The sequence below is a fragment of the Trachypithecus francoisi genome, unplaced genomic scaffold (assembly GCF_009764315.1).
Source record: "Trachypithecus francoisi isolate TF-2019V2 unplaced genomic scaffold, Tfra_2.0 Lachesis_group2, whole genome shotgun sequence".
Taxonomy (NCBI): Eukaryota; Metazoa; Chordata; class Mammalia; order Primates; family Cercopithecidae; genus Trachypithecus; species Trachypithecus francoisi.
Window position 1 is genome coordinate 149,375,384 of NW_022681465.1, and position 22,411 is coordinate 149,397,794.

The window sequence follows — 22,411 nt, forward strand, 5'->3', positions numbered from 1 at the left end:
AATTTTCAACACTGTGGTCACCAACTATATGCCCAGAATGGAAGGTCATTCAGCCCCTCAGAGAAGTGTTCTCTGACTACATAATCTAAAGTTGCCTCTACCCTCTATCATCCATCACTCAGTGTTATCTTATTTCCATCATGGTACTTTATACTATCCAGTAGCATCCTGCTTACTTGTTTACTTGTTTGTCTGCCCACAGAAATAAAAGCTCCATAAGGCTGGAATTTAATCTTGTTCAAAACTATTCCCCCAACACTACAACAATGTCTACCATACAGCTAGAGTACAATAAACATTTGTTGACTGGATTAATAAAGACCTTATCTTTATTTGTACTCAAAAAAAAAAACTACCAGTCTCCAGTTCTAGATTCCTTACTAGGGCAATCAGCTTCTTATGTGGGTTGTTATAACTAAAATGACTTCAGAAATTCAGCAGAGATTAGGAAAGAGTACCATGGTCCTGGATACCTAAGGAAAGAAGGGTTCCCTTGTCCTAGATCCCATAATAACCCAGTCTAGATATGTTTTGGAGTGTCTTCTGCTGTGGTTTACCCCAGAATTGCCCAAGTGTTCGAGTCTGCTGAGTGGCAGGAGTGTGTATAGTTGGGGGTGCGAGGAAATGTAAACTTCTATACTGGTAACAGAAATAATTCATGACCAGAGAATGGAGATCAGTCCTTAACACAAACAATTATATAAATAAGGCAACTTTCTGTTAAGTACTATGACACTTACATTAGACTCGAAGAAGTATTCTTAAGTAATCACCTCCGGGTAGTGAGATGGGTTGGATGGGAGGGGCACTCATGTGATGCGTTGCTTTTATAATGATTTTTGATAACTCAGCATCCCAAACAGTCCAGGAAAGATAGCAGATTCTTGTGACTAGACAGATTTACAACCAAGACATCTGGATTAAATTCAATATAATACTGGCCAGAGTATGAGGTCCAGTCTAATTTCTAGATATAATTATGAGGATTTATCTCCACTGAGCAAGCCAGAGATTCAGATGTAGAGACAGCAGAGAGACAATTTTTTTAAACGTCTATACTATTACTATCTCACAAAAGGTGAAAATAATGATTAGAGTAGCAATAGCTGCTACATTTTTGTATCTGCTGCTTTGCACATGCTACCCCATTTAACCCTTCCAATGCTCCCAAGTAAGCACTCATGTCCCCATTTTGTAAATGAGAAAACAGAAGATTTAAGGGCTCAGCTAACAATTTATAGTCAGCAGTTTAACAATAGTTCCAAGCAAAAGGGTTGGCATTAGACCAAAGTTCAAATTCTGACAATAGCACTTTTTAGTTGTCTGAGACACTTAATCTCTCTATGCTTCCGTTTGCTAATTTATAAATGAACAGAGCAGTACATACCTCATTAAAAGTGTTGTGAAGGTTCAATGAAATAAAGTTTGTAAAAACACTTAACGAAAGCATCTGACTCACAGAAAACACTTAAGTGGTGGAGATATTCTACTGCAGTTGTCCCTCAGTATCTGTGGGGCACTGGTTCCGGACTCCCAACAGATACCAATATCTATGGATGCTCAAGTCCCTGATATAAAATGGCACAGTATTTGCATATAACCTAAGCACATCCTCCCATATACTTTAAATCATCTCAAGATTACTTATAATACCTAACACAAGGTAAATGCTCTGTAATAGTTGTTATACTGTACTGTTTAGGGAATAATGACAAGGAAAAACGTCTGAACATGTTCAATAATGATGCTCTTTTCCCAACCCAATATTCTCGATTTGTGGTTGGCTGAATCCCCAGATGAGGAACCCACAGATACCGAGGGTCAGTTGTACTATTAGTATGGTTCAAATAAATTTAAATCATGCTTTCAACATATGAAATTTTTTATTCTGTGACACTCTGGTAAGGTATCTTCTCTTTGTCCCCAAGGTTCTGCTAAACCAGCAACAAAAAAATGGGGTGGGAGTGGGGGAGCAAGCAGAGAAATGGGAGCTGGCTTTAAAAGAACTGATTAATTGGCCAGGCACGGTGTCTCGTGCCTGTAATCCCAGCACTTTGGAAGGCCAAGGTGGGTGGATTACTTGAGGTCAGGAGTCTGAGACCAGCCTGGCCAACATGGTGAAACCCCATCTCTACTAAAAATACAAATATTAGCTTGGCATGGTGACACGCGCCTGTAATCCTAGCCACTGGGGAGGCTGAGGCACTAGAATCACTTGAACCTGGGAGGCAGAGGTTGCAGTGAGCCGAGATCATGCCACTGTACTCCAGCCTGGGCAACAGAGTAACACTCCATCTTAAAAAAAAAAAAAAAGAATTGGTTAATAATCATGGACAAAAGAGAGAGAGATGCAACCTAAGCATCCAAAAATAGTTCATCAGTTCAAAAAGTCTTCACACAATATACCTGGAGTATTATGTAGCCACTAAAAACCATCTTAGAGAGTAATGATACATAGGGATGATCATGAACTGTCAAAAAGGCTATAAAACCAAAATGATAATCTCTAATCAGTACTATAGGCATAATTTGCATTTTCTTTTATCCATCTGTAATTTCTAAACTTTCTCTAATGAACATGTATTGTCTGTATAATCATGTTATCTAAGAAAAAATACATGTTTTTGGATTGCTTTTTTTCCTTTTAATGACTAATGTATGTAGACAGAAAGTCAGGGGAAGGCAGAAGGGTCAGCCTGCTCCTTAGGTGTTGGTGGCTTTGTCAGTGGTTTTGTCAGTGGCTTTGTCAGCTGTGGGCTTGGCTGTCCAAGGGAGGGAGATGTAAGCCATCTATCTTATCCAAGTCTCATTGTATATGTCCAAAATACATTCTCCATGGAGATTCTAGACAGAGCACCTACAAAGACTCAGATCTCATACCCAGTTTCCTGACCTCCCCAAATAGGTTTCTAGGTCTCTAACTGGCATTAAAAATACATAATAATTTCTGGAACTGTTCAACTAACCCAAATAACATGTTCTCATTCCATGTCCCCACATTTCTCTTCTTGAAATACAAATCATCGACCTACTTTGTTAAAGACTATTTTAATGGCGCTCTCCCACCCCAACGATAAAAATGGGACACCTGACATTGCCATCAGGTCCCATTAGAGAGGTAGAAAATAAGCCACTGAATGTTACCCATCAGAGCGGCTAACCAGTGAGCCAGATGTTTTGTGCCCACTCTGGTTCTGAGCACATCCTCACTCTGAAATGTAACACAGGAAGTATAACAGGAAAGGGAGCCCTAGACAGTGCTTTTTAACCAGATGAGACCACTCACAGTCCGACTAAGAGTTCTGTAGAACCAGAACATCTTAGACACCTCAAATCTGAGAGTCATTTTAACTATAATTATAGAACTCCGAGCCAGATGCAGTGGCTCATGCCTGTAATCCCAGCACTTTGGGAGGCCAAGGCGGGCAGATCACGAGGTCAAGAGTTCGAGACCAGCCTGGCCAACATGGTGAAACCCTGTCTCCACTAAAAATACAAAAATTAGCTGAGTGTGGTGGCATGTCCCAACTATCCGGGAGGCTGAGGCAGGAGAATTGCTTGAACCTGGGAGGCGGAGGTTGCAGTGAGCCAAGATCACGCCACTGCATTCCAGCCTAGGCAACAAAACAGACTCTGTCTCAAAAAAAAAATTATAGAACTCCAGAAATCTGTTTCAGGTCACTTCCATTTACCAAAGGCTTTGTTTTCTCCATAACTGAGATATCAGGGATGAATCCCAGCTACTCAAGAGGCTGAGGCGGGAAGATCATTTGAGGCCAGGAATTTGAAACCAGCCTGAGCAACACAGCAAGATGCTATGTCTAAAAACACTTTTTTAAACTTAGCTGAGCATGGTAGCAAGCTCCTGTAGTCCCAGCTACTCAGGAAAATGAGGTGGGAGGAACACTTGAGCCCAGGAGTCCGAGGCTGCAGTTAACTATGATCACACCACTGCATTCCAGCCTGGGTGATAGACGAAGACCCCAACTCTTGAAATTAACTTTTTAAAAAATGTATGAGGGCCAGACAGTGGCTTACACCTATAATTCCAGCACTTTGGGAGGCCAAGGCAGGAGGATCACTTAAGGCCAAGAGTTCTAGATAAGCCTGGGCAGCATACTGAGACCCCCAACTCTACCAAAAAAAAAAAAAATGTTTTTTAATTAGCCAGGCATAGTGACACCAGCTTGCAGTTCCACCTACTTGGGAGGCTGAGGTGGGAGGATTGCTTGCACCCAGAAGTCTGAGGGTATAGTGAGCTATGATTGTACTACTACACTGGGTGACAGCACAAGACTCTATTTAAAAAAAAAAAAGGCCAGGCGCGGTGGCTCAAGCCTGTAATCCCAGCACTTTGGGAGGCCGAGACGGGCGGATCACGAGGTCAGGAGTTCGAGACCATCCTGGCTAACACGGTGAAACCCTGTCTCTACTAAAAAATACAAAAAAAGCTAGCCGGGCGAGGTAGCTGGCGCCTGTAGTCCCAGCTACTTGGGAGGCTGAGGCAGGAGAATGGTGTAAACCCGGGAGGCGGAGCTTTCAGTGAGCTGAGGTCCGGCCACTGCACTCCAGCCCAGGCGACAGAGCGAGACTCCGTTTCAAAAAAAAAAAAAAAAGATACCAGGGATCAGTCACCTCTCTGGTCCTTTGGCAAGGCAAGAGAGAGATGGAAGAAGGCCAGATACAGTGAATAAATGAGGGGGGGTGGGTGGGGAAAGATGAAGGGAAAGAAAAAGAAGGGAGGAAAGCAAGTGAGAGAGAGAAAACATACAGATGGTAGAAAACATATTCTCTACATTTGGACTAGAATTTCCTAGAACAATGCAAGGTTGCTAGTGAGGAAGAAGGGCTTTCCTGTTAAGACCTGAGACACCCCCAAACCATCACCATTTCAGCACATAAAAAATTTACTTTTGTCAATAGTTCCTAAAATGGTTAAAGCTGAAACCCTCAAATGCCAACAGCCAAATCAGGATAGTACTGGAAATTTTTTTCCTCTGTAGAAATAAAGGAATGCATCTACCTACTGGATTTGGGGTACCCATTCTCAAGCAGAAATAGCACGCTCTCATTCCAATTACTCTCTCTAAAGCAAGATCAACACCAAGGGAGAGACAAGACAAAAGAAGTGTGAAACCAGAGGCCTACAGGCCCCCTCGGCAGTGCGTGTGCATTAGTCAGGTTGCACTAGCAAATCTGTCAGAGGACAAGAATGTGTGAAGAGCAAGAACAGTGCCAGGTCGGAACATCCCGGTGTTAGAACTGCAGCATTCCAAGGAGTTGCAAATTGTTTGGATGCACTGAAGGAAAAGGGTATGTGGCTTCACAAGATCAGGAGACGAAGACAGGAGAGTCCCACACTTGGAGACATGAGTTAAAAATCCTAAGGAAGTGGTTGCCTAGGGACTGGAGGTAGGGATGGAAAGAATGGCAGATATTAGCTAAGGAGTACAGGATTGCTTTGGGGGGAATGATGAAAATGTGCTAATATTAATCGTTAAGATGAATGCAAAATCGTCTGCATATACTAAAAGCCATTGAATTGTACGCTGCAAATGGGTAAACTGTGTGGTGTGAATTGTATCTCAAAAAGGCTGTTTTTAGAAAAAATTGTCCATGGTCTCTGCCTACCATCGCCTACCCCCAGGCTGCCCATTTGGGGAGCTCAGTAATATGACTGATTGAGACGGCACATTAAGAGATATGAGTCATCCTTCTCCAGTTTGACATTTTACAAGTTTCTTGCTTAACCATCAAAAAACACTTAAATTGTCTTTCTTAAAGAGACTCAGTTTAAGGGCAGTAAGGATTAGATTCCTTAGGAAAACAAGCAAATTTTAAGTTCTTCAACTCGTGATCATCTTCATGTACAAATTATGTACAGTTTCAAGCACAAAATCCCAAGCAAGCCCCATTGGGTTGTGTCTTTTCCTTGCAGTATGAGGTTGCACTGGCCAGGAGAGGTGGAGGAGATGAGAAGCAAGCCAAAGTTATATCCCGAAAGACACGGAGGCCAAAAGCTATCAGTTCCACTCTAATTTCCTATGCAATGGAGCAGAGCTTCCCTGCTGGGGAACCGATTACAAGCATGCTGGCTACATAAGAGGAAACAGGCTTTCTTTCCAGAGAGAAACCCATCTTGCTGCTCTAAACAGAGCTGGCAACATGGTAGTCTGCTGACCTTTCACATTGAACTCAGGGCGGCTTCCGTCAGAAGGCCGGGAGATTGCGGCAAGGCCTGGTCAGCAGACACAGATGCAGCAGGAGGCCGAAGCCTCCAGATGCTGAGGCACTCGTCTCCAGTGCCTGCCCTGGCCTCCACAATGACATATTGTCCACAGCAGGGGTTGTGTGGCTGATGATCTGCTAGATAAGTCGCCCAGGGTAAAGTCTGTGTCAAACATTTCAGTGCACTAGTCAGATACAAATGCAAGAAACCCTTATTTTTGGAAGAGCAACCCACAGATTTTCTCAAGAAGCAAACAGCAGAGCAAAAGCAGCACTAATTTCCTGGTGGTGACACCCTGGGGTCACACCAGCAGCAACTGTGGTCTGCACAGTCATCCAGCCCTCCTTTAACAGGGTGAGAATCAGCTGAGATCAGAACAGAGACAGTAGTATTTGCCAGAAATGAGTTGCCCAGGGGCACCTCCAGGTAGAAGGGGGAGATCAGCCCTCTCTGGGTTTAGGGCATCTCAGCTCCAGAGCCATCAGCCAGTCTCTCTCTTCCTCTCCCCAGACCCTGAGTTCCCCTAGCTATGCAACAGCTCAACTAGCTCATTATGCTTCCTGAATGTTTTTAAAGAAAAAAAAATGTGAAACATAATTACAGGCTCTGACCTCAAATGACTTTAACCCTGACAAGAGCACCCAAGACTCACTGTGGGAATACAGTTTCCCTGTGATTGCCTAGGAGCAAAAGTTTCCTTTCAGGAGCTCCCCCACATCCGCTGGCAATGCTGCAGAAGGGTTCCGGCTCACAGGCCAAGCTCATGGAACAACTGGATCCCAGGCGTGAAGCCACACTGGCTGACATGTTCTCAAGCTGCTAGAACTTTTACACTTCTGCAACACTCCCGCATCATTCCTAGGCCTGCAGTAATGCAAACATCCTCCAGATATCTGAGATGTGCCCACATGAGGCTGGAGAGCACAGCTGTGCACATTAAGGGAGAACAGGATTTGGGGACTAGATTTATCGAGAATCTCTTCTGACCTATTTAGATTTAATGTGTGGTCCAAGGACTGCCACCATGCAAATCACTTGGGGTGAGATGGAAGGGAGTGAGGGGGCAGGTATAGGAAATTCAGATTTCTAGGCCTGCCTAGAGCTCATGCATCATCATTTTCTTGGGTAAAGCCTGGGAATCTGCAATTAGGGGAATTCTTACACACTTTCACTTTTAAGAACCACTATCTTGCAACAAGGACACTCTAATGGCAGATTCCAATAACAGGTCACTTACCACGGGCCTGTTTACACTGCTAAGCACCATATCTACAATTATCTCAGCTGTTCCTCACAATAATATTGTAAGGTACAATAGATATTTATTATCCTCCCTTGCACTTAAGCTGCTTTCTCCAGTTTCAGCTCCAAAGGTCAAATCCAAAAGCTTCTAAACAAGTCCTCACCCAAACTGGCCAGGAAGAAACATCAAGTCATCAAAGCCTCTCCAACTCTCTGCTACCCACCTGCTAAATGTGGACACTCCCCATGGTTTCAGCATCCACTCTTGTCTCTCACTCCATGCCAGGTGTTCTTCACCCTTGCTGCACATTAGAATCACCTGGGGAGTTTTTAAAACACCCCCATACCCAGATTGCACCCAGCCAAATTATATTAGAATCTCTGAAGGTGAGTTCTGAGCTCCCCATGGTGATTCCAATGGACAGCAGAGGCTGAGGACCCCTGCATGGGTCTCACTCTTGTAGATTCAGTCACTCCCAGGGACTCAAATACCACCTGGGGAGAGCCAAACCTATACCGGTAGCCCTCATCTTCCTCCAGAGCTCCAGACTTGTGCTTCCCACAGCCTCGTGGGTGTCTCCACCTGTATGCTCTGTAGGAACTCAACAAGGACAAACCTTACTTTACTCTGTATCCCCCATCACACACCACGATTCCTCTCCTGTATGTAGTTCAGCCATCCTCCTATGGCCTAAGAAGGAAACGCTGGAGACACGCCTAACTCCTCTGTCACCCCTTCCTCAGGCATTATGCTGCTGACTATGTGTTCTCTTCATCCACACCTGATCATCTACTCTCAAAAATGCCATGAATCGGCCAGGCACAGTGGCTCATGCCTGTAATCCCAGCACTGTGGGAGGCCAAAGAGGGCAGATCACAAGGTCAGGAGATCGAGCCCATCCTAACACTGTGAAACCCCGTCTCTACTAAAAAAAAAAAAAACACACAAAAAATTAGCTGGGTGTGGTGGCATGTGCCTGTAGTCCCAGCTACTCAGGAGGCTGGGGCTGGAGAATCACTTGAACCCGGGAGGCAGAGGTTGCAGTGAGCCAAGATCGTACCACTGCACTCCAGCCTGGGCAACAGAGCAAGACTCTGTCTCAAGAAAAAAAAGAAAAGCCACGAATTCTGCATTCCACTCTATAACTTATCAGTGTTTATTTGAATATTCAAATTGTGATTCCACTGAGTAAAACAGATTTTCAGCAGACTCTATTCCCTAGCACACAGCCTCCTGCCCCAGACACCTGCAACCAAGTCTAAGGAATGTGTCACTCCCCTCCCTTTCCCCCGGGGCGTGATAGACAGATGGTGTCCATTCTCTCACATACTTCTGCCTTGGGACAATGTTAAGCAGAGAATGGCTCTCATACCACCGGTGAAATATGGGATTATTTTAGGCAATACAATGACAAATACTTTCCAATATAATGATTATGATTTAATAATTATTTGAAGATATTTAGAAAAAAACGTTAAACATATCAAACTTGCCATTTCTGAATGCAGGTTCAAAAGCTCCTTTATGAAATAAATGTATTTTGTAATGAGTAGACTTTTTTCAAAGTAAATAAATGGTGGCAAGAGTGGGGCAAAAATAACAGAGGTACCCTTTACGTGACTGATCATTAGTGACCACATTGCCCCATTGGGCTTGATAAGTCTTCAATTGCCTTTCCCACAGGCCTCTGCTCCCTCCCCCAGAGATCCTTTTAAACTGTTAGCAATCACCCCCTTGTGCTGTGGGCTGCCGGTTTCCCTGCCTCCTCTCAAAACACTGAGCATCTAGGAGACAAGGACTGTGCCTGCTTCACGCCAGGAACCTGGCCAAAGTCGCCTTCTACATCAACAGGAGCTGGAACAGAGATGGCAGAGGACATGTGGCATGATCCTATCCTCCATCAGGGAAAAGTGCTAAGCTCTGCAGGAGAAGCTGCCAGAGAGAGATGTCATGCAAAACTCCCCACTCCCTCACCAGTTCCCAGGAATTCCAGCGCCCACAGGGAAGCTTCTATGATAGGCAATGTGTCCCCTAGACCGGAGTCATGGTCTCCGGTCACAGAAGGCAGAAGACTACCCTCCTTCGACACCTGCCGAATCTCCTGAATGTTGCACACGCCGCACAAAGATAAAAACTCAACAGCACCATCACTAGGAACACAAACAAGGTCTCTCGGATCCTACATTCAACTGATTTCTAGGTACCGCTGTCTCAGTTTAGGGAATGATTTTTGCTGTGGCTTTTAATCCCAGAATTAATAATACACACAAACTGGAAAGGGGAAAATGGAAAAAATTCTAAGTATCATTTTATTTACAGAGACAATTCTGTAATAAACTGTCTAAAATGGTGAGTTTCCTTCCTACTCTAAAATCATGGTTTATCAAATTCAGTTCACTTAGAACTTTTCAGAAACACTGCTATGAAATACTTCTTAAAATGAAAAATGTACATACCCTTTGGTCCAGCAGTTTCATTTCTAGGAATTTGTCACCCATGTGCCTCACGCCAGAGGTGCCAGGATGTTCGCAACACCATTACTTGCAATGGTGAAAGGTTGGAAATAATCTAAATGTTTATTATGAGGGGAATGGTTACATAAACCATATTTAATTCATACAATAGAATACAATGCAATCTAACAATGAGTGAACTCTCTATGTGCCAATGTAGAATGATATCCAATATATTAAAAGCAAAGGGTAAAACAGCACATATGGCATGTTACCACATAATGTATATGTATATTTGTTGGCACATGCATCAATTACACCTGAAAAATACCAAAGAAACTGATAAAATGATGCCTCCAGAGGAAGAAGTGGGGATGAGGAGACAGGAAGCATTGGAAGGATACTCACATTCTCTTTTGAAATGTGAACCACTTACACCTATTTAGACAACCCTTTTAAAAAGAAACACAGCGACCGGGCGCGGTGGCTCAAGCCTGTAATCCCAGCACTTTGGGAGGCCGAGACGGGCGGATCACGAGGTCAGGAGATCGAGACCATCCTGGCTAACACGGTGAAACCCCGTCTCTACTAAAAAATACAAAAAACTAGCCGGGCGAGGTGGCGGGCGCCTGTAGTCCCAGCTACTCGGGAGGCTGAGGCGGGAGAATGGCGGAAACCCAGGAGGCGGAGCTTGCAGTGAGCCGAGATCGCGCCACTGCACTCCAGCCTGGGCGACAGAGCTAGACTCCGTCTCAAAAAAAAAAAAAAAAAAGAAACACAGCTATGAGTTAGAGTAAAAATACCTTATTTTATTTGTTCAACTAATATTCATTGTCTACCCCTAACCCACAAGTGTGATAATGAGATACAGTCAGGAATTTGCTAAGGCTTTGATCCTATCTGCTTGACAGTCTCCTTGGCATAGAAACAGCCAAAGTTCAACTCAGTCAGCTTGGAGATCTATCTGAAGTCTCAGGGGAGGAGGCAGTTCATATTTTCAAAGTGTTCAAATTAGCCTGCAGTAAACTTAAAAGCAGATCTGACAGCAAGATCAGATGAGTTTTGAAACTTACCGGTGGTATCTTTTCAAACCATATAAAACAGGAGTTTTTTGAGCTTTTGCTGTGTGGCAGCAGTAAGAGTCAAAGAGTAGCTACTGGCTTGGCCCAGAGAAACCAGCTAGTTAACAGTTTGGTCCGGAATTCACAAACCCCTCAAACCTTTGTCTGTCTGGCAAAGAAAACACACACACACACACACACATACACACCACCCTAACCCCAGGAATCTCCTCTTTCTAAATATAGCAGGAAACTGCCCAGTCTCCAGCTTACCCAGGGCAGCGTTCTGTGCCTTCCAACCAAGGTGAAATGAGCCAGACACAAACATGCCATGACAGCTCGTGGCCCACACTGCCAGGCTGTTTTACTTATCATTTCCTCTCTCTCCATTCTGAGTTGCTACAAAAATGTGTAAACCCCAGTCACTATAATTTGTAAAAATTCCTCTGGCTGCTAATGCTGTTGTTCTCACCTTAAATAAACATGATTTCCTTCTTGGTCCCTGAGCTTGGAGGTTAGAATAGACTGTTAGATATGGGCAAAGCCCCATCCCATCTCCCATCTGACCTGTAAGAACATGCAGCTCAAAAAGCATATCGGGCTTTCTGATAATAGGGACATATCCAATTAATTGGACACATCCAATTAAAAGGGGGTGCTTTTACACTGTAAACGTCTATACATAGTAGGGACACTATGTATAGACACATATACATATTAATACACATATACATATTAACACATCCAATTAATTGTCATCTCTCTCTCCCTGGCACACATACACACACACTAGTTTGTTTTTTTGCTTGTTTGTTTGTTTTTTCCCCATCCCCTGGTTGTTTTAGAATCAGTGTCAGTGTGCAAGAGAAGGGTCTGTTAAGGATGTTTCTGATTTAACCAAAAGGTTAAGCTTCAGAAACAATCTAACTACTCAAAGGAGCACCAAATTATCAACCGGCTACAAGGATGCAAAGGACCTAAACAATAGATGTCAAAGGGCTTGTAAAAACTGGAGTCAGCAACCATTCCACTTGAAGGAATCCATCTCAGAGAAATGCTGGAATCCACATACAAAAGCAGGTGTGCAAATAATCACTGCAGCACGCTTTCTAATAGTGAACAATGGAGATAATCCAAATATCCTTCAACAGGAAACTGAGTAAACACCAACTATGGCATATCCACATAAAGCTCTCTGTAGTCATTAAAAAGAATGCACTACATGCATGTACTGACATGGAAGGTCTTCAAGACAAATGATCAACTGGAAAAGCAAAACACAAAATAATCCTTACAGTACAATCCCATTTATGAAAAAAAAATACAGAAAAAGGACAAGAAAAAAAATGCATACCAAACTGCTGACGATTGTTAACTAGGAAAAGGGGGTGCTTTTACACTGTAAATGTCTATACTCTTTGATACTTTTATGAGAATGTATTCAGCAATTATCCATGTCATATTATTTTGTCTTTGCACTATAAGATTAGGTCACTCATTCATATTGTTAATTTTACCCCTAAACCTAATCCTTCCCAAGCAAAGTAGTTTAGAAAATAGTACCATCATTCACATAATTGCTCAGACCAAAAATATCTGAATCATTCTAGACTTCTTTCTTTTCTCTCAAAGCCCATATGTTGTGCAGCAAATCCTGTGGGCTCTACTTCCAAAAATACCCAGCCTCTGACCACCATCTGTGATGCTGCCACCCTAGCCCACGGTGCCATCATCTCTCACCTCACCTATCACAGCAGTTTCCTTACTGGTCATCTTGCCTCCATTCTTGCTCCACTACACTTGGTCTCTACACAGCTGCCTACATAATCTTTTTAAAGCACGACTACGATCATGGCACAGCCTTCCGTGGCTGCCCATCACACTTAGAATAAAGCCTAAGTCCTTTCTAGAATTCAAGATCCCTATGACCTGGCCCTGGCCTATCTCTTCATGCATTCGCCTTCATTCTGCTACAGTCACAACTGTCCGCGCCACTGGCCCCCAAACGTCCCACTCAATCTCCCCACTAATGACTTCTGCATTGGTTACCTCCATCCAAAAAGCCATTACTCTATAGTCTAGGGCTTTGGAGGACATGGTAAAGGTTGAGCAGGGTCTCCATATTTGCTGAACAAAACTTCCTCTGATGGCAAAAAAATATATAAGTTTAAAAGTTAAAACGAGGCTCACTCAGAAACTTAAATCTAGAAAAACTACTTTGACTGCTAGGTTAGTATTCCTCCACTGGCTAATTTTTAGAAACGCAATGGCCTTGACAGGATAACAAAGTCCCCTTTACAACTTGCTTTCCCCAGTAGCTCAAAGGTGATAACGGTTCTTCCTTGGCTGGTTCTCATTTTGTCCATTGAGAGGGCTTGGATCATTAGCTTATGCAGGCCAGAATTAGGAAGTCCAGCCTGTGGCATCCGCCCAGAGTGATGCCCACTGGCCTAACAAGAGCAGAAACCTGAACCACAGCCTCATAAGAACCACTTTCCTAACTCCTGAGATTCTGAAACTGATCAGTTAAATACATCTAAGACGGAAGCACGTGGAAACAAATAGTCCCTAAAAAAGGGCAAATGGAGAAAATATACTAAGTGCTGTTCACTTAATCATCAAAAGTTTCATGGGACAAAGTAAAGGAAAAAAAAACATCTGAATAGACATTTCAGCAAAGATGATACACCAATGATCAACAAACTCATGAAAAGGTGCTCAACCTCGTTGGTCATCAGGATAATGCAAATTAAAAACACAATGAGGTATCACTTCACACCCACTAGAGTGGCTACAATCAAAAAGAAAGACAACAACCAGTATCAGCGAGGATGTGGAGAAGTCAGAATCCTCATTCATTGTTGGTGGGAATGTGAAACGGTGCTTCTGTTATGGAAAACAGCATAGTAGGCTTTTTAAATAAACATAAGTTTAAATTAAACTTAAACATAAATTTACAATACAACCCAGCAAAATTCTACTCCTAGGTAAAAAATGAAATTAGAAGTGAAAACATATATACACATAAAGACACGTATGCAAACATTCATAGCAGCATTATTCATAAGAGCAAAAAACTGGAAACTACCCAAATCATCAGCTGGTGAATGGATAAACAACTTATGGTTTACAAAATGGAATATTTTCTAGCAATAAAAAGGAACAAACTACTGATACATGGTACAACACGATGAGCCTCAAACACAGCATGCTAAGTGAAAGAAGCCAGATGCATAAGACTACATATTATACGATTCCATTTAGCTTAATTTTTCAGAGAAGATAAATCTTTAGAGACAGAAAATAGTAGATCAGTGCTTGTATGAGGCTTCAGGCAAAAATGCAGTGCCTGCAAATGAGCATGAGAAAGCTTTTTGGGGTGCTAAAAATGTTTTAAAACAGGACTAGGATGACAGTTGCATAACTCTGTAACTACAAACCACTGAATTATACACTTAAGAAAAGTGAGTGGTTAGGAGGCATGGTTCATGCCTGTAATCCCAGCACTTTGGGAGGCCAAGAGGGGAGGATCGCCAGAGGCCAGGAGTTCAAGACCAGCCTGGGCAACAAAGTGAAACCCCATCTCTACAAAAAATAAAAACAATAAAAAATAAAATTTTAAAAGGTGAATTTTATGGAATGTAAATTATAATTCAATAAAGCTTTTATGAAAACCTCCCCCAAAAACATGCCGACCTGAAGCAAGTTACTGCTTTGAAAGGAATAAATATAAATACAGTGTTCTTGTGAGAACCATGATAAATTGGTGTGTCAATTCCAAGTGTTAGTGATCACACTGAAAGGAAACGAAATGGAAAGAAAAAAATACATTTTTATGACTTTAAAAGAGAAAGAATAGTCTTTGTTAATGATAGCTGTTAATAATTAAAACTTAACAAGATATTCAGCCATGAAAAGAAATGAAATCCTAACACATGCTATTAACATGGATGAACCTTGGAAATATTTTGCTAAGTGAAATAAGCCAGATATTTATGACAAATATTGTATAATTCCACTTATAAGAAGTACATAGAATACGCAAATTCATAGAGACAGGAGAATAGAGCTTACCAGGGTTGGGGGAAGGGAAAGGGGGGAGTATTGTTTAATAGGAACAGAGTTCCAGTTTGTGATTATGAAAATGTTCTCAAAAGAGATAGTAATTATACAACATGGTGAACATGCTGAAAACCACCGAATTATATACTTAAAAATGACTAAAGTGGTAAATGTTGTGTTATGTATATTTTACAACTAACAAACCTCAACAATAAGAAATAACCCAAATAAAAATGGGCAAAAGATCTGAAGACATCTCACCAAAGAAGATATGCAGATGGCAAATAAGCAACATGGAAAGACGCCAAACATCATATGTCATAAGGAAATAGTTAAATTGTTTTAAATGAGATACCACTACACATCTAGTAGAATGGTCAAAATCCAAAACACAGACAAAACCAAGTGCTGAGCAGAATGTAGAGCAACAGGAACCCTCATTCATTGCTGGTGAGAAAGCAAAACAATACAATCAGTGGAAGCCAGTTTAACAGTTTCTTAAAAAAACTAAACATACTATTAATATTACTATATAATCTAGCAACTATACTACTTGGTATTTACCCAAATGAGCTAAAAACTTATTTCCACATATAAACTGCATGCAAATGTTTATATCAGCTTTATTCATAATTGATAAAACTTGGAAATGACCAAAATGTCCTTCAATAGGTGAAAGGATAAACTATGGCACATGTAGACAACAGAATATTATTAAGCAGTAAAAAGAAATGAGCTACCCAGACATAAGAAGACATGAATAACCTTGAGTACACACTGCTAAGTGAAAAAAAATCCAATCTGCAAAGGCCACATACTGTTTAATTCCAACTGTATAACATTCTGGAAAACGTAAAACTAGAAAGACAGTGAAAAGATTCGTGGTTGCCAGGGGTTAGTGGGGTGGGAGGGATGAACAGGTGGAGCACATAGGATTTTTAGGGTGGTGAAACTATTCTGTATGATACTATGATAGTGGTTATATGTCATTATACATTTGTCAAAATCCACAGAATGTACAACACGAAGAGTGAGCCCTAATGTAAATTATGGACTTTAGTTAATAATGTTATATTGATATTGGTTCATCAACTGTAACAACTATACCATGCTAATGCAGGATGTTAGAAATAGGGGCAACTAGAAGGAACGGGTATGAGGCGCTATGTGGGAACTTCCTACACTTTCCACTCAATTTTTCTGTGAATTTAAAACTGCTCTAACAACAACAACAAAAAATCCACTAATGATTTTAAGTGCAGGGGAGGAGGGTTTAAGCCAAAGCCAACGAGTTGAGAACTACAGACTGGATGCAAATTTATTCAGTCCAACTAAGAACACAGAATGGAGTAAAATGAAGGGATCTTTTCAGCCAATGTTACATAAAAACTACAAAACTTTGTTTGAATTTAATTTACTGCCATTTATGCTTGTATGAGTAATATTCAAACTGTCAATTACTACCATTTACAAATAATTAGGAAATGCCTTTGATTTTCTTTATTCACAAGGTACTGAAGCAAAGCAAAAGATCTGGGGAAAATATTTTGCTACCCAACTCCACATCCATTTGTCCCACTGGGATTTTCTGAGTAACATAATTACTCCTAAACAAAGCAGTTTGGCATCAAACATCCTTTGAGAGTTTATGCCATTCAAGAAGCGCTTATGTATTGCAAAATGCCTATCCTTAATTCTAACAAGTACAAAAGGGTGACAGGCTTTAAACCATGTAACTCAATGCTGACCTTTTTACTCTTCCTTTAAAAGGCAAAGAGGATGAACCACTTACTTACCTTACTGAATCACACCAAGAACAGGTTTTTGTCCTCTCTGTTCAATGCTGTATTACTCAGTGAAAAGACAATCACTGATAATCATTCAGGGTTACCCCCAAAAGAAACTTTGCTGCTTTACAAAGCCAAGACATATTCAGTCACCCTTATCTGTCCCTCTAGCCCACATGGGTTCTTCAAAGCCTGTGATGGAGAAAGAATTACAAAACTTCAGAGGATAATACAACATCTTAGGTCGCCCTTGCTACCCAGGGCTCGGAGTCTAAAAAACAACTCGCAATATTTTCACTTAATCAAGCACCTGCTGCATGTTTCTCCTTTACGGGATCTAGATCTATAAAGAATTTGCATCCCCATTGCCAGCATCTCATTCATAAAGTGGAAGTAATAGTAACAATGATCTACCTGAACTTTGGCAATCCCTAGAGGACAGTTTTACTGCCTGTGATTAACACTCAAAAGCAAGCTAAATCCAAAGAGCTGCAAATACTAGTTATAAAATAACTGTAAAATAAAATAAATATGGCTATAAAATAAAGCCACAAAAGTTTAGAGCTATAAGAGAACACATTATCTAGACCCAGTGTTTATATAATTATGTATTTATGTTTAAGTTGTACTGGAAAAACAATTCTGTTTATAAACATAATAAACATGACTGAAGAAAAATAATACACAAACATTAATATAGTAGTACACAATGCAGCAAGCATCTCATGATACCAGAATGTCTGAAATCCAGGACACAATGGTTGACTCCACCCTCTATTTTAAGAGGTCACCTGACCTGATCAAGTAGTAGTTAGTAGTGGTAGAATACATTAGTAGAGCTGGATGTAGAGAGAACAGAACACCTAGTTCCCCATCAGTCTTTCCTCCAGATTACAGGGCTGATCCATTCCATTAGACAGCTTAAATAACCCTTCAACTCTATCACTGCAATATTCCTTCCTACCAAAGAATTCTTGCCCCCAAAAAAATAGTAGTAGGAAAACTGTCAGTCACCCAAAGGAACCCTCCTCAGATTCAATGCCAAAATAGAAAATACAAGTCCAAATCCTAGGGCTTGGTGCAAGAGGTTCCATTCCGGGCAAGTGAGATGGGGCAGAAGTAAGAGCTCTGCATTGGCAGGGACTCCATCTCTGGCTCAAACCAGGTGGATTCAAAAGCTCTAGTCCTGCTGCTAGAGCTGTGTGACTCAGAGGAAGTGTTTTCCCCAGTCTCTGTTTCCTCATTTGCAAAATGAATCTAAGCAGATGAGATAATTATAGGTGAAGAGTGCCTGGAATGAAGTACACCTCTGTAAGCACAGGGGTAGCAAAATATTCACTGCTACACCCTTAGTGCCCAGTGCAGCCCAGTGCAGTACCCAGTACACCACAAGCACACCAGAAGTTTGCTGAGTGAAGCAGAGAACCCACTAAAGCCAGCCTGAGGTTCAATCAAAATTCCTGGGCCCAACCTGTGAGTGGGCCCCCAACTTACTCCAAACCAGGGACCCACGTCCCCTAAACCAAGAATGGCCTTGATCATTGACAAAAGAAGAGTCTGTTCATATGTTTCAGGTAAGGCACAGCCTGAGAATCCGCCTCTAAGAAGCCTCATCACACCACAGTCCTGTGTTCATTTCATCCCAAAAGATAGGCACTCTGAGCTGCACTGGCATTCCATTGTCTCTCTCTTCATTTTTAGAAGCAACAAGCTGACAAATTGACATCTCAGGCACCTGACTTTTGTAAGTGCCCTTTAAAGAGGCTTGGGAACAATTCTCATAGCTAGGACTCTACTCTGCTAAGGCAACCTTTCTTAGCTGAAAGGTATCACCTACTAACAAATCCATCACAGAAACAGATAAAATAACAGAGTCAGAGACAATTCCACTATCTGCCTTCATGTGGTTCCTGATTCTTAAAACTCAAAGATGAACTGAGCTATTTTTAAATGGGGAGACTGAAAAGGCACCAAAAACGTTCTCACAATCCAAAGCACTCATCCCTAGAGCACGCTTATTTGGCCAGAAAAAGAAACTCTCTGGCTCTGCAAAAGTGAAGCAGAATGCAAAATTGCATCTCTCCCCTTGTACCAAAAGGAAAAAACGCAAAAATGGTTTTACAAAAGGTCCAAGAATGTTTGAGATACGTTTAAACTTCTTTCTGAGTACTATGGACATTCCTTCTCAGACCTTTACGTTTTCAAGGATAATGGGAGAGGTAAAAAGGAGAGCTTGGGAGCAGGAGAGGGAGAGAGTTGGGATATGTACATTCTATTTTTAAACCCTCGCCCACAGTTTAGAGTAAAGGAACACTCTGATTCTCTACTCCCACCCCTATCACCTTCTGCTAAACACAAGAATCAGAACCTGCGCACGTACTGATTCTAGATTTAGAGATCACTGGCTGCCAATACTCCAAGGAGTCGCAAGCTAAAACCAAGCATTCCACCCAGGGAACCCGGCGGCCTGACTGGGCTGCAGCTGCGTACAGGGAGCGAAGCAGTCACAACCCGCCTTTTCCCAAGGGGAGGCAGCGCCCCCTCGGCAGGGCACGCTCTATTCTCACGGCTGGGCACCCAAGGCTGAGCAACTCTGCCCCTATGGAATCTGCCCGCAGGCTGCGGCGCGCTGGGCACTCTGGCCACACTCCTGGGGACACCTGCGTGCCACGCACGCCCGCCCGCGGTGCCCCAGAGCACCACCCGCGCTCGGTCACCTCCCGACCATCCTCGAACGCAAAAGGCGGAGCGACGGGTCTCTCTCTTCATCTTATGGTTGCCGGTTCGCCCGCTTTACGTATCCTTCCTGCCTCGGAGGCGTCGACGCCGGTCCCCCAGTGTACCGGGAGCAGAAACCCGGCGGATGCGCGGGCAACCCGGGCTGAGCGCCACCTCCCAGTCCCTCCAGCCCCGGGGCCGCGTCCCCGCGGGGCTCGGGACACTCACTCTTGAGCGCGGTTATGAGTGACTTCCCGTCCTTGATGAGCTCCTTGATGAATTTGTTGGTCTTGTCCAGCTCTGCTTCGTGCGACTTGAGCGTCTCTCGGAAGTGCGGGCTATCGAGGCAGCAGTCGCTGAACTCGAGAGCTGGGAGCCCCATGGTGCCCGCGGCGCCCAGCCGCGGGGGCGCGCCTCCCCCGGGACCCGGGCCGCCCGCTCCCCAGAGCACGCACGCGGCAGGATCCCGACCGGCTCCTCCGACTGCCGCCGGCTCCACAGGTGTGGCGCTAGCTCGCTCCCCGCGCGGTGACCGCCGGCACGCAAGACTCCCGAACCGAGCCCGGACCCTGCCGAGGGGCTGCTGCTCCAGGCGCGGGCAACGGAGTGGTTCGCGAGCAGGAAACGCAGCGCCGACCCGCAGCGGCGCCGGGAAGCGAGCGAGCGGGCCAGCGAGTGCAGACGCCGCCTCCCCGCCTCCTTCGCTACCTAGCTCTCGGCAGCCTCGAGCGCCCTCTCACAGCAGCCTCGGCCGCCCCGCCGGCGTCTGGGCCGCTCGAACCTGCTAGCGATGACTTAATCCCCGCCGGGCCAATCAGCGCACCCTCCCCTGCCCGACCCTCGGGCCGCCCGGGGAAGCCCGGCCCTTCCGCGGTCTTGATCCAATCAAAGGGGCCTGGAGGCAGGGTCTGCGGCTGGGGGCGTGGCCCTCGCCAACGCCTAGGTCCGCAGCGCAAACTCCGCCTCCTATTGCCCTCCCGGCGTTGCAGACCCCGAAACCTAGGGGTGAGCGTTGCTGTGCACCCGCTCCAGCACCCTTGCCCACCTGCTCCGGCCCGAATCCGAGCCGCGCATGGGGAGTCTGCTGGTCCTGGGGGCCGAGGAGCCTCGATGTGCCAAGCATGAAAAACCTGGGAACTAGGGCTGCAGTTCACCACAACATGCCCTGCATTGCTGGGCAACCGATTTTACACTAAAAATGCAGCCCCCTGCCCCGGGAGAATCCCGAGCGACCAAACGCTCCTCTTCCAGTCAGGCAGAAAAAAATGTTATTTGCATCTTAAAATTACCAGCTCTTGCCTGCAGTCTTCCCGCCCCCTACGGTCCGTCTCCCTCACGGCCACTCCTGCTCGGAACCCGCCCACGGCTCCCCTCAGCCGTAGGAGCTCACATCCTTACTAGAATTTCAGCCGCCTGTTATTTTCCTGCTCTGCATCTAGCACAATTTTACATAATTCCGTCCAATGCCTGTCATCCTTCGCTACACGGTAAGCCCCACAAGGGCAAGTGCCCCTGCAATTTTATTGTCCGCTGTTGCATCCTGGCACCTAGCACAGTGGCTGGCATTTAATAACAGATATTGAGCGCTGTGTGCTATGTGTGCTATGGTGATTGATAAGTGTTTGTGGAATAAATGAATGGATCCTTTCCCAGAGCCATCTCCACTTCCCACGCCCAGTGCATTGCCCTGTAGTTCCTCTGTTCGACCGCAGGACTCAATTCTGGCATCTCGTTGCACTTGTCAGGCTGGGTCCCACAGGGTGTCTAGTGCTGAATTGTGAACTCCTGGAGGATAGGGACTGTCCTTGAATAAATTATCTCTATGTCTTGGAACCAGCAGCCCTCCTTCAGCTACATGGGGGCTTCATGTTTGTTTGGGTTGGTTTGTTTTTTAAATAGGTCTGCTATGTGCAGGCACTAGCCTAGATGGTAACAATACAAAGATGAATAACAGAATGAATTTAGCTGCTGGTGGTATTAGGAGAGATGGAAGCGAACAAGCGATAACCATGCCTTGTGATAGGATGGAAGGCCTGGGTGCTTGGGAACATGGATTTTTCACTCAGGAGGGGTCAGAGGTGTCCCATCTATATTAAGAAAGCAATTGATGTATTAAATTCATAAATGGAGCATGGTGGTTCACACCTATAATTCATCATTTTTGGAGGCCAGGTGAGAGGGTTGCTTGGGGTCAAGAGTTCAAGACCAGCTTGGGCAACATAGCAAGACCCCCCCCCGACCATCTCTATAAAAAAAATTGTAAAATAAATAAATGTATAAATGAATGAATGTGATCTGTTTGATAGGTGTATCTACAAATTTAGACTTGATAGCAGGTCCAGACAGCTATCTGATAGATAATTACAACCAAAAATCATTGTTCTTCACTTGCCAACGATGAGAAAGATCTAGAATGGAAACCCTATGAAACTCAATCTGTTTAATGCTTTATCTTGAGCCCCTAAAGGTAGGTGTTCTGGTTATCTATTAATACAGAACAAATAACACCAAAAGTTAATGGTTTAAGACAACAGTAATCATTTTATTTTCTCTCACAATCTCTGTGGGTTAGGAATTTGGGGAAGCTGAAACCACTGGGTGGTTTTGGCTTGAGGTCTCTCATGTGATTGCAGTTGGATGGTGACAGGAGCTGGAGGAGTGGATGGTTAGCTGGGCATCTCCCACTTTTCAGGTAGACTCAGGGCTTCTCCATATGGCCTTTCTCTGTGGCCCAGTTTAGGCTTCCTCATATGTGTGTGAACATATACAGCTCACAAGGGGAAAGCTGCATCACCTTTTATGACCTAGCCTTGTGAGGTGGGAGGCCTGCAGGACTTGTTTTCCAATCACAACCCCAC

The 22,411-nt window shown here is 43.8% G+C and overlaps 1 protein-coding gene across 5 annotated transcripts in view; it reads right to left on the reverse strand.

Moving 5' to 3' along the window:
* Nucleotides 1-20,339, reverse strand: part of ARHGAP26 (Rho GTPase activating protein 26) — a 466,537-nt gene extending 446,198 nt beyond the window's left edge. For 3 of the 5 annotated variants that reach the window (XR_004430020.1, XM_033180801.1, XM_033180796.1), the window contains exon 1: nucleotides 19,782-20,339. Coding sequence is in view for 4 of the 5 variants with exons in the window: in XM_033180801.1 (XP_033036692.1) it covers nucleotides 19,782-19,935 (154 nt within the window). In the remaining variant the exon portion in view is untranslated. The remainder of the gene's footprint in view (nucleotides 1-19,781) is intronic. The other 2 variants (XM_033180799.1, XM_033180800.1) reach the window with 2 other exon arrangements.
* Between the last annotated feature and the right edge of the window lie 2,072 nt (nucleotides 20,340-22,411).